The 15,838-nt window shown below is 34.0% G+C and overlaps 1 protein-coding gene across 2 annotated transcripts in view; it reads right to left on the bottom strand.

Annotated features, from left to right (window-relative positions):
* NBAS (NBAS subunit of NRZ tethering complex) overlaps nucleotides 1–15,838 on the bottom strand; it is a 168,376-nt gene that overhangs the window by 95,321 nt on the left and 57,217 nt on the right. For both annotated transcript variants that reach the window (XM_042884755.1, XM_042884765.1), the window contains exons 31-35: nucleotides 14,101–14,213; nucleotides 12,616–12,729; nucleotides 6,979–7,092; nucleotides 5,117–5,274; nucleotides 3,358–3,456 (exon numbers count right to left, since the gene is read on the bottom strand). In XM_042884755.1, coding sequence (XP_042740689.1) covers nucleotides 3,358–3,456; nucleotides 5,117–5,274; nucleotides 6,979–7,092; nucleotides 12,616–12,729; nucleotides 14,101–14,213 — 598 coding nt within the window. The remainder of the gene's footprint in view (nucleotides 1–3,357; nucleotides 3,457–5,116; nucleotides 5,275–6,978; nucleotides 7,093–12,615; nucleotides 12,730–14,100; nucleotides 14,214–15,838) is intronic.

Here is a 15,838-nt window from a genome sequence, read left to right as displayed (position 1 = left end):
TGTCTAGCAAAGAATTTCTTCCAAATGACTAACCTAAATTTCCCCTACTTTATTTTAAATTAGCCATTCCCCTTCTCCTATCACTATTAGTCCATGTAAAAAGTTGCTCTTCCTCCTGCTTATAAGCTCCCCTCAAGAGCTGGAAGGCCACAATGAGGCCTCCTTATGGTTTCCTGCAAAACATCTTCACTCGAGTGAGTCAGCAGACTTACATTAAAATCAATTCTTAACATACAGGACAAAGAAAGCTTTCTGCATCAGCTCTTTGCCATGTAAAGTATTTAATTAATACTCAAAACATCCATTTGGTTGATCTGTGCTAATTATTTCAGCCATGAAAGGTTTATGTTTGTGGCATACTTTACGAAGTTTACATATTAGTACATAAACACATAATTAGCATGGTAATGTAAATATGGTTTCCAACACCACACAATATCAATATTCCTGTCCATACAGTAAACTTTTACAGCTTTATCTCCTTACAGCGAAGTTTACTGAAATAGAATTCTATCTGCAAAAGTAATAAGTGAATGAGAAATATTAGTCCACAACTGTTCATGACAGACGCAAATGAACAAAATGTATACTAAGTACAACATATCAAAACTTAAAGCCTTTCTTCTCTGTAATTTGAACTGTAACATTTTTAGCCTAACTTTATGCTATCCTGAATTAACCTCTGTAAATCTATGTTATTCCCTAAATAATATTAAAGATCCAACGTAGTAAGATAAGTTTAATTGTATCCTTTAGGAGAACATTATAGCTTGAAGATTTTGAGGAAAATTTTCTTTTAGCATCTAAAAAGATTATATGAATCTAAATTGCTATAGAAGAAGAAAAATCCAACAAATTCTAAATTATCAGGATAATCTAAATTAACAGCTAAAATACTTGCATGTGTTTATATACATATAATTGTACAGATTCAAACAGTCTAACCTAATAACAAAGAGAAAGCCAACCATTTCATTTTTTAAAAAAAGCCACAGAAGAGTGATAAAAAAAATACCTGCCACACTGATTTGTCATTGTTGTTCCCTTAAATGACAACTAGCCAATGTACAAGGATCCAAATATGCTGAAAGCATACCCTGAATATACGTTATGCATTAATAGACATCTGAAAGTAACAAATGAGAATAATAGAATATGTACTTTTTTTTTTTTTTTAAAGAAAACTTGCATATGTTGATTACATGAAAGGAAAGCTAAAGGATTTGTAGTTAAACAAAAAAATAAATATCAAAAATTCCTGCAAACATAAACCAACATGTAGATTAGAAATTACAAAAAGGATGCACCTCAAGATTACAACACTAGAATTCAGGTGTCACTGGATGTCTAATGGTTTATTAAGGCTATTACTGTCATTGGAACCTAGGAAGTAATGCAATTTTAAGCACAGACAATTTGTTTTCATTCAGCTACTTGAAACACAAGCTTTGATGACAGCCTGATACACGTGGTAGTAATTAGGATATATTCATTATACTTTTAGGTCTAACAAGAGGACCTAGACTTTTGGGGTCAGTAGCTTAAGGACAGGAGGATACCTCAAAGACATCTTAAATTGTTGACATCTTTGATTAAATAAGTGAATCAAGCATGTAATGGCTAGTTAGCAGCAGTATTCTCTGTGCATCATTGATTAAATTGCCAGCAAGAGTTTAAACAGTGCAAGCATGGAGTCCACCTTGAGATCTCCTCTTCCCCAGCACAGGAGTTCAGTGACAGTAAATGACCTCCATGAAGAATATCACACCTCCAATAATTACAGCTATTTCTTCCTATAAGCATTATAATTTGGCAATTAATGGATTAAAACCAGTACATTTACTAACCCACAAAAGAGAGTTTTAGTTAATCACAAAAAAAAAATAAACCACACACACACATATATAAACACACACACATACACACGTATGCATATGTATATTGCATTTATATACATACATTTGTGTGTAGATATATATCACAACTATTAGAAATTGCAGCTACAGTAATATTTTTGCCTGCAGTTTCAAAGATTCCAGATGGAAGAATTCCCAGGGCATGCTACAGCAGTAAAACAGTTATATTACATCAGATGTTGATTAAAACAAAGGTAGGATTATACAGCACTTAATTATTGTTGGCTATGTTCTCTCTTGAGGCGCTGTAAAACTGTGAGAAATGAAAGAAGCCATAAATCCTAAATAATCCAATCGAGGACAAAAGTTAAAATAAGTAACCGTACAGAACTTGCTGTGTAACATTCTGAAATAGGACAAAATGTTATTATTTTAGCAATATAGTATTCAATGCACAAAAAACAAAGACTAACACATTCCATCTATGGCTATCATTCATGGAAATTCCTTCAAGGGAAAAATACCATTAAATAGGCTGCAATTCAACTATTTTTCTAAAAACAAAACACACAAACAAAAAACAGCCTATACAACACGCAACAACTCTCTTTCCTTCCTTCTCTACTTTTCTATATTTCTTTAAGAGTTTTTCTTTCCTCCCAACCTGAGATTTGTTTAACATCTAAAGAAAAACTGAATTTAACAGAAAAGACACAGGGAAAAACAAAAGGGATCTAAACTAAACATAATTTTTTTCCCCAGAACAACTTCTTAATCAAAATTAGAATTATCCAGACTCCAAAGAGGTAGAAAAAGAATTCATTTCTTTCAGAAAAGGAAAACAGCATCAACTTTAAAAAGAAAAATGTACTCTCAATTGTACATGTACAAAATTAAATTAGTTAAATCATAAACTTCAAAAGTAGAAAAGAACAGTAGACTTTTCTGCTCCCCTTCCTTTACTTCCAGAAATAACTCAGGGTTGATCTATCTTCTGAGTTTGCACACAAAAAACTACTTCACATGCAGTATCTAAAATGGTGAAGAAATCATGTATCTCACGATACACACTAGAAACCAAAAGAGTCTAACTCAAGATATTTCTCAATACATAGCACAGGCTTATTTTCAAGTGTTTTGGTTTGCAAACACAGATAAAAAAATACAAACGAACTTTCATGTAATTTATTTTCTTAAGTTTTCTTGCACTTCCCTCTTGTCCTGCCTCTAGGTTTACATATATTTTTTTTTTCCTATTTTTTTTCCTATGATGTTAAGATCTTTTTTTTCTTTTCTTTTCTTTTCTTAAGGAAGAAAACAAAACAAACAAAAAAACAAATCAGAACTCTTGAACCCATAACAATCAAATGGAAATTAGCAGCCCTAAACACTGCACATTTGACATAGTATACAGGCAGATGTTGCTCACACTCAAACTCAGCTCTTCAGCATAATACAAAGTAAAACCATTACTGCTGTAACAATTCTCTATAAAGATTACCTCTGTATCCTTACTCATCAGAGAAGAAGGTCCTGAGGTATTCACATTCTCACCTCCTTCTGAAGGAAGCAACTGGTAATTCACAGCCTGATAGAGAATCTGTGAAGACAGAATAATCTCTTACCAGAGCAAATAATCAAAACATAAAACACTGATTACACAGGAAAGTCAAGGAATTCTGGTGGAAAAGCTTCCATGAGAGGAAAACAAGAAGAGAGGAGGCAAAAAGGGCAGGGAGAAAAAGAAAAAAAAAATGTATTTGACATCTTCTTACCCATGTAGTCCAGTCCCAGGGAAAAATGACTTTCCCTTCACTCTGAACTCTGTGCAGTGCTTTTTTCTATGCAATGTAAGAATTGTTGGGTTCTTTTTAGACTACACAGACTCTTCTGAACCACATAAACTGAAGGATTTCATCAAAAATACTCATTATGGGAACTGTGCCACTGAGGTGCTAGGCAGAGCTGTCACATTAACAAGCCATAGAACTAACAAAGTTCTACAAAAGAAACTCAGTCACAGTCTTTTAGTATCATCTCGTTACCATGAACTGCTGATAAAGATTTTTTGCATTTATCTAAATATAAAAAAAGAGCACACTTGGACCAAACACATTAAGTTTAAGGAAGAGCACTGAAAAAAAGTTATGTGTAGCTTTTGGATTAAGTAACTGCAGAAGGTTACTTCTGCAATTTCCATTCTTTGATGGAAATCTCAATTTGGGCTTCATGTCCTGGGGCAAGTACCTAGTAAATAATCATTGCTGTATGCTTGAAATAAATCATATTGCACTAGTAAAGAAATCCAAGAAAACAACTCAGTACCAAACTTTGTGAATGAAGAAGAGAATCCTGTCCCTTGATAAATGGATGCAAAAGGCTAATAATCACTGGCACTATGTTATAACTAAGAGGAAAAGAGGAAAAATGCACCAATAAACAGGCAGTTAATTGACAGAATGCATATCACATTTTGCTTTATACAGCATGTTTCATTTTATTTGTTTGTATAGGCACATGAGGGATGGAAACGTGCTTTTATTTTTATATTGCACAGGTATCAATTCTGCCAAGATTCCATTTGTGTTCAAGCTTATAACTGAAGTAGATACCTGTCCAAATATGACTGCATACAGAAGCAAGACTTCAAACACTTTGTATGATTTCATTCTGCAATTACCCTGCTACCAAAGTTGTAGAGACTGCCTTCATGTTTCCCACATTTTCCATACACATAGCTATACAAGCAATTTTATAATGAAAAAGGATATGCACATGCTGCTGCCTTAATTAGACTGCACATGTACTGTATCCATTCCTCCCCTTTCCCCCTTGTATCTTCTGACAGAACATAAAACTTCTAAGATAGTTGTATTATACAGAAACAAATCTATGAAAAAAGCGTTTAATTAACTTTTATGTGGACATTTAATTAAGTTACTTTACAGCGTATAAACAGGAGACAGAACCTGGATAACATTAGAAAAAGGATTTAGATGTACTTGCAGATAGACTGTTAAATCGGGCAATAAATTAAAACATTAGAAGTACTGAATAAGAACTTCTACCTGAGCAGGCATCATATAAACAGCTTATAGGAAAACTTATGCTGAAATACAACAGTGAAAATAGAGCAAGTATAAGCTTGCTGCCATGGGGGTGGCAGACAGACAGACTTCAGGAAACAAAACTGAGCAGAAGTTCCCTTTAATACTTTAGTACACAGTTAACTGTATGAAAGAAGTTTCAGAAAGACGTACCTGGGTTTGCAATGAACTGCTCACTCCCAACAATGCCTCTATAGCACTTGGGGGACAGTGTGTCAAAGCAAAAGCCATGAGTTCCTGACGCATGCCCAAGTCATGGTAGCCTTCTGATTGCCCAAGCTGACTGCATACTTCCCAACTTTTAGCATAGCCTACAAGGGAACACAAAACTTACTTCTGAGTAAGCTTCTCAAGTGGCAGTATTCTCATTGGATGAGATAAAGGAGGGTATGTGGTACTCCTGTCAACACAGTCCCTGAGAAAGGTACTGTAAAGGCTCCATCAGATTGATATAATTCAACTTCAGATTGACCAAACAGAAGGAAGACTCACTGCTACTATGTTGTAGATATCTTTACGATAGCAATCTGTATGCCTACACACTATACTTTTACACTAGCAGTAAGAAAAAAAGAATGTACTTCAGAGCATAATATTAAATATATTACAAGAATGGCGCTCCTAATTGAGCGCCCATTATGTAACAATGTTTAGAAGAGACCTATATGTTGTGAAGCAGCAGTGAAAGTAGAGAGAGCAGAACAAGAACAAACTTACTGGGGTGGAGGACAGTGGATGGATAGACTTAAGGAAAAAAAAGAGCAAAAGTTCCCTTTAATACCTGTCACCTGATGAACTAGAATAACCTCAATTCATCTGTTGCTTCACCCTCTCTCAAATTTGTGGCTGAAAAAAGAGCCAGAGAAACAAAACCTATATTCCTTAGTATCTCAACATACATATCCTTTACTCTTATTCATATCCTCACCTATAAGAATTACATAAATAGCACATATATGTTAATCATCTTGATAGGAAGGCATTTGAAAAACTCACACACGAGTCCACTTTAAATCTCTTATTAAGGACTCACTGAAGGGCAAGTTGAAGTGACTTGGATAACCTAGAGTGAACAGCATGCCCCTGCCACAGCAAAGATCCTTTCAAACGCCTGCCCTATCAGACTGCAGCAGTACTGTCTGTGTCTACTATGGTGACTATACGCAACAGAGTATCAGGTCCCTGTAGTATTTGGTAAGAAACAAAAGTCACCACTTACTCCTAGATTCTACAATACTGTAAGCATATTTCATATAGAAAACTGAATGAAATATTCCTACCCAGCTGTCTAACAAAAATTCTTAATTCTTTCAAGCAATGAGTAAGTGGGATAGCAATTGCAGAGAACTTTTGCAAGCTGCAACAGCTTGAAAGAAAATACATTCCACAACTAATTTCATAGGTAAGTATAACTGTCTATAACAGCAATACTGAACACATATGGACAAATACAAGTTAAACTGCAATACTGTTTCACATGTGATTACAACAAACACAATCAGTGGCAGGGGGCTTGGAACTCTATGATTTTAAAGGTCACTTCCAACCTAAACTGTTCTATGCTTCCATGATTCCGTAATTCCAAAATATAGCATTTGGACTATTTAAACAACTTGACAAGAAAATAAGACTCCTTTTTTTAAACACACACAAAAAAAAAAAAAATAAAGAAAATCCCATTAAAAATGGAAACCCTAGTAGGATACACTTGTGAGCTTCTGACCCAGAAAGAAAAGGATTATCTGAATTACGGTATACATTTCCATTTCAAAGACCTCAGCAGAGCAAATTCTCAAAGAACAATGTTGCACCAGAATACACTGTGACTTATCTTGTAGTTCTGAGACATAAATGGAAGTTGTTATATTTCATGCTACACACCAAGCACAGCTGACATGCTGACTTGAACAAAGTAGCTGATTTTTTGAATGAAATGGATCAGTGTGAAGAAACATACTTCAGAGCAAGCTTTCCAACCACCATCACCCCATGGCACTTTTGTTATTTTACCTTACCTGCAGTCATGAGTTCTTGGCAATGCATACTAGCTGCTTTGTAGTCTTGAGAACTGAGAGCTTGTTCCACTAAAAGGATTAAAACTTGACCCTTTCTCTCCATCTGGTCATCTTCTGTAAGAAAAAATGAATATTTTTATTAGTTAGTTGGAAGCAGTAATCAATATAAGCTTCCCACTTTATTTCTTAAGAGAGCTATAAGCCACAATATGAGCAGATTACCTTCTGGAACTATCTGTTTTCTTCTTAAAAACAAAACAGCAGATGGATATTGTTTGAAAAAAAGTTGGCTTCATAGTTGGTAAAGAAACTACACAATGCATTAAGTCTAGGTTAAGAAAGTGTTTAGAAGAAAAACACGTGCTGCCTTAATTACATGGTGGCCAAAGCCAACAGATGAAAATAGATTAAAGACACAAATCCAAACACGAACTTCATGTTTCAATTGTGATAGAAAAATTATTTTGATATTTACAATTATGTTTTATTAATTAAACATAGCTCCCAATTTAAATTCCCACTTCATGCTGCCAAAGATTTGTAAGATGAGGAAGAAATAGATATTTAAAATTCCTGCCCTGATAAATGTAGAGTACTTTCTCACATTATAAGCATCTTGGTCACTAGATCATCTGAGCAATGTTATGTCTATTCCTTAAAGGAACAGTCAAAAGTAAAGCTTCAGATATTACTGACATCTTCTGACTGAAGCTTTCTACTAGAATTTCTGCAGGCAAACATCTTGACCTTGGTTTTAAAACATCAGCATTTGCAAATTAAAATTTAATCAGACAACTAATCCCCCCTTCAAACCTAATATAGGAAAAGATGTTATTTGTATTGACTATCACCAGCTTTTTATTATTTTTAAAGCTTTTTCTGTCCAATCTGGAGCAAGCACAAGAGAACTGAAGATTTATTTATTCTCCTGATGTCAGTTGCTCAAGCTAGCTCCCACATCCATGTGCTACATGGAAAGGTGACTAAACATACACAGGAAAAAATATTCCCACACTATTCATTTTAATGTAGGACCAAGGAATGCCAAGAAACTGATTAAATGAGTGGATTTTTCAAAGCAAACTTCTTGGTCGTGTTTCTCTCTTATTAAAAGTGATTTTAGGAAGTCAATACTGACAGTCATTTGAAAAGGGCAATGGTTTATGAAACTGTATTACTGCAACTTGTGAAATGCAAGTAATTCAGAAGGTTAAACAAAGACAGTTCCAAAACAATTTGAAGAGTACATGTTCTTAAATTACATAGCTGTTATTTTTAATTCTAATTTGCAGAATCATCAATACAGGAAAAGCAAATTTGTTTTAAAGCTTTCTTGAAAGATAAGATGTGCAAGAATGACATTCAGGGAAGCAAAGTTACCCTAATTATTGCACTCAATCAAGAGTCCCCTACTCCCAGCACGTTGCAACTAACACAGCTGGGAGAACACTTTGGCTTTCCATTATTCTCATCTTTTGGCCTCTTGCCCTATACTCTGTCAGTGCATGGTGCTGCAAATTAATCACTCCAAGGCTTTTTTGTGTTGCAAAATTTTGCCCTATGGAGCTTAGGAGTTTCTTATCCAGGCAAAAGTAACTACAACAGAAGTTGTGAAGAGTGAAAAACTCTTTTTCGTCTACAGAATCTAGATGTGAACTGTCATTCTGAAAGCAAGGAATTGTAGTTGCCAATCGCCTTCTGATTCCCACTACTTCACCTGGACAGATTTGTCTAGAACCTGAAGAGATTTGTCTAAATAGTGACAGAAATAGAAATAAACAAACTACCATTATTCAGATTTCAGCTAAACAAAATAATCATCACTATTTATTACTACTTATAAAACAGTGGAATTGGAGGAAAGAATAGAGGAACACTTTGAGCAAGGAACTGCCTTCTTCTCAACTGTGCTTGACTAGTCATACATTGACAATTCCCTCTCCAGCAATTTAGCTACCTAATTTTGATGCAGTACATACAACTCTGCATGTTTTAGAGAAGTACAATTATAAAATATATATTTGTATATGTACTTTCTCACATGATAAGCATAATATATATATAATATATATATATCATATAATATTTTATATTATAAAATATACAGACTGTTTTCCTTCCAGTCTACAACTATACTTTTTCATCTGATCTCCATTTTTCTCTCATTTCATCTTCCATTATCTTGATGCACATTGTTATTCTGTGGAATAACCGTGGGCTATGATACAACTGGTGAAGCCCCTGCAATGCACAGCTCAAACCCTTTTTCATATGGCCTTCATTGTCTCAACAGTGCAGTCACTTCAAACACGACCCACTGTAGATGAGCAGCATGGTTTCATTCTTCTACTCAGACATGAGGAAAAAAAAAATCACTAGTTTACCTTCACGGCTCCTAATTTGTAGAAATACTTAATAATAAAGCTTTATAAAAAGTGAAAGTCTTCAAATCTGAGTTGTTCCTCTTGCCATTTTGACAGACATGCAGGATTTATAATATGTCCCATAGTAAAGACCACTAAAATGGCAGCATTATTTTGCTACATATAATTTGCATTAAATCCACATTATTGTGCTCATCTACATTCAAAAAAAAGTTTAGAAACTGGAAAAAATATGTCAGCTGTCATTTTCCCAGTATAACTTGTGGACGTGTGTGTGCATAGCTTCAGTTGCTTAGGACTAATGCTCCCTTATGTCACAAAACCATACATTTATATTCTAGGGGTTAGTCTGCTCAGTAAGATTTACATGTCTTTCAATTACGAAGTTTCTTCCATATTCTTTTGTTACAGTGTTTCACCTTCAGATAGAAAATGTTGATAAAAGCAGAGAAGGCATTACAGAAAATCTTTCTTTTTTTTTTTTTTTTTTGTTGGAAATTAAAGACGTTCAAAAAGCTTGAATCTGATCTAGATCACTGAAAAAGAAAAAAAAAACAAACACCTGACAGACTTTCTGGGTGAGATGTCTGCTGCATTTGTGATCATAATAAAGAAGAGAACACTGTCTTGAGTTAAACCACGTTATGAAAACTTAAAAGTCAAACAGAATCATTTGTGAGGCCATAAATCATCTGCACAGTTGTTTCTACATACATCAAGCGAAAGAAGTCTGTGTTGAGACAGATTTCAAAAATACAGTTTTAGTTGACTCAGGGATATAAAAAAAGCTAAAAATTACTAGAATTAGTACACAGATATAAGTCAAATTATTATAAAATTTTGAGGAAAGAGCAAGACTAATAAAAAATATTTATAGACAATTTAAATCAGAAATTGTCAGAATAAGGAGCAATGTTGAGTAGATCTCTTGATTTCTGACACACAAGGTTTTCCGTTTTTTTTTTCTAACTATGGATTAAGAATGGACCATGAGACTCAGAACACCTCCAGTTCCCTAACTGTGTGCAGGTTTGCTGGCAGTTGTGCTGAGTACATTTGCCCTCCCTCACTTTGCCCATCTGTAAAATTCAGATAACACTTGCGTGTCTAATTTAGAGGAGGTAGAAATGGGAGGCTTAAGTTAGGGTTTACTGTCATTAATCAAATACCTTAAGGCAATTAAGAAACTAGCTGATACATCATTACCTAAGCAGCATTTTGGAATTTATTTTTGTACTTATCAAAGCTATTACTTTCGTTCAGTTGCTCTCTAAAATAAACTAATAAACTGAAATGCATTCAGAACACACCCTCCTGAACCTGTTTCAGGATGGCAACTAGAACCTCCTACACAATGAAAACTACATGCACTTTACACTTGCCTGTATAGCAGATGCACTCTTTGAATTGGAATTAAAATATTGAGTTGAATAGTAAGTTTTGAGTAGAAATTTAACTCAGTATCTTAGAGTCTAGTGTAATATACCAAATATTGTAGAATCATAGAATAGTTTAGTTTAGTTTAAACTTCCCTTCCATAGAAAGGAAGGGACCTTTAAGATCGCTTTAAGATCACCTGGTTACAACCTCCCCTCCAGATGAAGCTGCTCATATCCCCGTCCAGGCTGACCTTGAATGCTTCCAGGGAGGGGGCATTCACAGCCTCTCTGAGCAACCTGTCCCAGCGTCTCATCACCCTCATAGTAAAGAATTTCTTCCTGATATCTACTCTCTGACTTATCTTTTCCATTGATTTCTTTCCTTATGATCCAGTCAACTCAGGAGGCCAACATCTTAAATTCCGTATCTTCATTCACAACCACATCCAATCCCTTGAATATCTCCCTCCCTACATACAACTTTAAGCAACAATTGTTGGTGGGAAGTTTTCCAAAATAAATAAAGAAATCCTAAAAGACTTAACAGGTGGAGACAACAGAACTAGTAAGCATGCACCAGTGGCAATGCCAGAACACACTCATTTTATACACCATACTGCCATTTGGCAACATGGGGCAACTTCAGCAATACATTATTTTCAATTGTACCAAGTGTTTTTCAAAAAATCAAAAGATCTACCAGAAGCACTGAGTAAGCTAATTATACAGAACATACAAGACACAACACTTAAGGATCTTTCCCTCTTCTCTTTTTCCCCTCTCAAAAACACTCATCTTTTCCTACTTACTACAAAAAAAAACAAAAAAAAACAAAAAAAACCAATTCTTTCAGTAAAACATGAACACGAACATACAAGGAAAAAAGCGGCTAAAAATTGATACAAGAAAAAGCCAACAAAAAAAAATAAGACAGTGTCTTTAAAAGGACACCTCTGATTGATAAATTCAGGAGAATTTATCATTTATCACTTCTCTGTTTCTCAAAATAGCTGCTAATAACCCAAAAGCAATACGGAGGACTCAAGTTTAGTTCATTAAGAATTTCAGAAACAAATTAGAGTTCACTTCTCTGTCAAAGTAATAAGTCAGTTGAAAAATAAATACACAGACAGGTAGTATACTAAACATTTAATCTTTGAAAATGTTCACCTCTTCAAACACATATTAAGCTAAACTATTAGTTTTAGTGCACAAATAAGGTATACGGAGCACAAATATATATTAGTATAGTACAGTATTATTAGTATTATTAGTATTACAGTATATATTTCAGTTAGACAAACATCACAGAATGGCCAGGGTTGGAAGGGACCTCAAGGATCATGAATCTCCAGCTCCCTTGCCACATGCAAGGCGACCAACCTCCACATTCAATACTAGACTAGGCTGCCCAAGGCCCCATCCAGTCTGGCCTTGAACACCTCCAGGGGTGCTCCATTGCTTCTCCTCCAACTTAAACATGATTATTATTAAATTGAACTACCCTGTTTGACATACAGAGTAAGATTTGCTGGAATTTTAGTACTACCAAATAACAATTTAAAAAAAAAAAAAAGAAAAAATGTATATTCTCATCCACAAACCTCCAGTTTGAAATAGGCTTTTACTCAAAATCAATATTAGACAAGCCTGTTCTTATTTAAGGTATTAGTGGAAGATCAGAAAAGCTGAAGATCAGCTTGCAAGTAAAATATTTCATTTAAATAAATTATTTCTTTCTGACCCACTGACTGCTTCTCCAGATGGCATTTCAGTGATACCTTTGAACACACAATCCAACAATCAGCTCAGATGTCCTAGAGTATAACACAAATCTATGCTTTATTGCAGTTCATTGTCTTATAACAACTTACCTGCAACTCTCAACAAATTTGCAAGTCCCAGGAGCTTAGCAGACTGCTTATAGTTTGTTGGTAACTGAGAAAGACAGTTCTTGATGAGACCGAGCCGATCTGAACACAAACGCACTGTTGGAAGAAGAATGGGTGTTTGGGTGTTAGAGACTGTTGTAAATGAACCCCACTGATACATTTTTTGTTAAGCAATACAGACAGTATAGCAACATCATCTGAAAAACAACCCAAAGACAGTTGAGGAAACGTATGAAAGTAAAGGTTTGAAGTTTTTAAACACTAAAACATATCCAGTCACAATCACTAGCTTCTCAGCCTGGGATGCAAAGAAGATGAAGATTTAAATGAAAACCTTTTTTTGCTTCCACCTTTCAGAATATGTTTTTAAAATTACCTGAGTAATCATTTTAAAAATATTTACATAATATTATATATAATATATATAATATATAAAATATAATATATATATATATTAAATTATTATATATATATGGCATATATTGTTTTTGCAACTTTGTCAAAAGTTCTGCTACAATAAACATGAGCTTTCTTTCAGAATGTCTCTAATAACTAGGATTTCACTCCCTTTTTTATTTCAGAGTGGACAGGATACATCATACATTGAAAGAACAGACACAGCCAGAATCTTCAAGCTGATTTAATGTATGGAAAAATTTTCTGAGGAAGTTGAGGAATAGTCTGCATACCAACAGCTTGCATTCAACATATCCCAAGAAGTTTACAATTAGTACTGTCTCACAAAAGATATTAACATAAATTTGAAAACTACCTTGACTGTATAATTAGTATCATGAACAAGGAGAAAATTCGAAAGGCAAGAGCCCAGCTGGAACTCAACTTGCCCGTAGGGGTAAAACAGAACAAAAAACTTTTTTGAGCTCTCATATGTTTTTCAGCTAGAAAAGTGGCACACTTGTTAGAAACGCAATGAATTATACTAGTTTGGTAAAATAAATAACAAAATATACAGCACTATGTTCCATTTTCTCTTTCAACTCATTGTCTGTAATCATCCCTTCTTTCAAACTTCTGTGCAACAGCTTCCCATACTGAAATAAAAGTTAAAAAAGAGATTTCAACTTTTAAACATCTTCAAAAGCTCATAAAATGTCCCTTCTGTTGTTATTCTGTATTATACACTTAAAAACGAAACAACTCAATTGAGACAAGAAAACTGCCTACAGATCAAATGGTTCTCTCCTACTCACTACTTTATAGCTTATCAACAAACACGTGTGGACTGTTTTGCCACCAGAAAGTCAGCTTGGTAATCGAAGTCACCAAGGGCTTACGAAGCTCTATAATTAGAGTAGAGTAACCAAGTTATTAAAAAGTACTGAGAAAACTATCTTTGGAGACAGGGAGGTACTCTGTAACTTTACTCGTGAAACAGGAAACAGTAAATTATTTGCCAACCGTTTATGCACGTGATTCAAAAAAGTGAAGAATAAAAATATGTAATACCCTGTAATGGTAATATTTTCACACCAAATTCTTCAAGATAGCCAAGAGCACGAATGAGATCTAGCTCCTCCTGAATAGCACTTGGACAGTCAACAATAAGCTGCAGGCAGCATCTAAAAAGGGAGGAAACAAACTTTTGTGAAAACTGTTGGATAAATCAAAGTGTAAATTTACGATGAAAATGTTAGCTCTCTTCAGAAGTAAAAAAAAAAAAACAAACAACAAATTTCTGTTCAAAATATATACTTTTTAAATATGTAATTACTTAGGAAATTTGTGCTTCACTTTTGCCATATGCTACAAGATAAAAGCAAAATGTTGATTGAAAAGAAAATGTGGAGTCCCTTGTCACAAATTCTGTTTCCTCAGCTACGTTCAGAAAATGAAAATAAGAGTGACAAAAAATACTTGTACAACATTGCTTTGAAGATAAATTATATAATAATAAACACTATATGAATTTAAAAATTTAAATAAACTATGCATATATTTATGAATATGATATGGACATAATCAGCTTTTAAATAAAATTTTCACTGGCAAACTATGTTCATACTTAGGAATACATACTTAAGAAAAATGTTTTCAGTAAAAAGATATAAATACAACTAACGTTATGTAACAGATACTGTAAAAGTGAATGCCTTCCAACTTTGACCTAAGGCAATAAAGCCTTTAATTACATAAACATGCACCTGCATTATCCTGTGTGTCCATTTGGGATGGGAGAGGAACATGATGTAAGTCATTAGGAAAGAAGTTTCATGTCATTTTTGAGTTAAGTTGTAGAGAAGATAACCCCTCTACTCAAGGTAAACTCTCTTAAGAGAAAATACATGAGTTGTCAATCTATAAAGTTCTAAAATTGCGAAGTTCTGCTGAGTAAAATTTTCCGATTTGAAAAAGTAATCATAAAACATTCGACTATTGCTTTACTCAGTTTAAAGCTAGTTTGATGCAGACTTCCTAAAAGAGTGCTACTACACGTACAGTACTACTGAAGGTCAAGATGAATTCATATCTTGAGAGGAAGAAAAATAGCTCAGTCTTTCTTGTAATTAATAGCTAAACGTAATGTACACTTCTAAGTGAGAGTAGTATTTAAAAGACAGGTCTTCTTTTCTAAGTGAATATAGGTAGTTTCATTTGATTATGTTTTTAGTGCTATTAGGTAAGTGCCCTCAGGAAAAAGGAAAATTCATTTGGTTTAACACATGACAAAAAAAGATCAATCAAAAATTAAATTAAGAATAAAAGGGAAAATACATCAACATTAAGACATACCTGTATTTAAAATATTTATAATAAGCCAGAGCATCAACTTTTTACATAGGTAATACTTGGATGTTTTACCTATTTGTAACTACACTGTAACAGAAAATACTTCCATATCTAAACTTACACAATAATGTGAATCAATACTTCAACCTCTACGTAACAAACTTTTGTGCACTGCAGTCTCTATGGAATGCTGCGTATGAATTCCTTTCTGAACTATTTGGATTATTTCTTAACAAAGAATGGCATATTGCATCAAATGAAGTCTCAGAACCAGGAATAAACATAACATAAATAAATATAAATGCTTTTCTTTTTTTTTGTTATGAAGAATCCATGAAATGTTATTGTTCACTGTGGTACTAACTTGGTGGCCACACCTGCAGTTCAGTGTTGTAACACAGAAAAAAGTCAAATAACACAAAGTTTCTTATTCTTGCAGAAAGACTTGCATATTTCT

This window comes from Lagopus leucura, unplaced genomic scaffold (genome assembly GCF_019238085.1).
Source record: "Lagopus leucura isolate 7727_CA_CO unplaced genomic scaffold, USGS_WTPT01 Super-Scaffold_73, whole genome shotgun sequence".
Taxonomy (NCBI): Eukaryota; Metazoa; Chordata; class Aves; order Galliformes; family Phasianidae; genus Lagopus; species Lagopus leucura.
The sequence above is the reverse complement of the archived record's forward strand: the minus strand, read 5'-3'. Positions and strand labels throughout refer to the sequence as shown.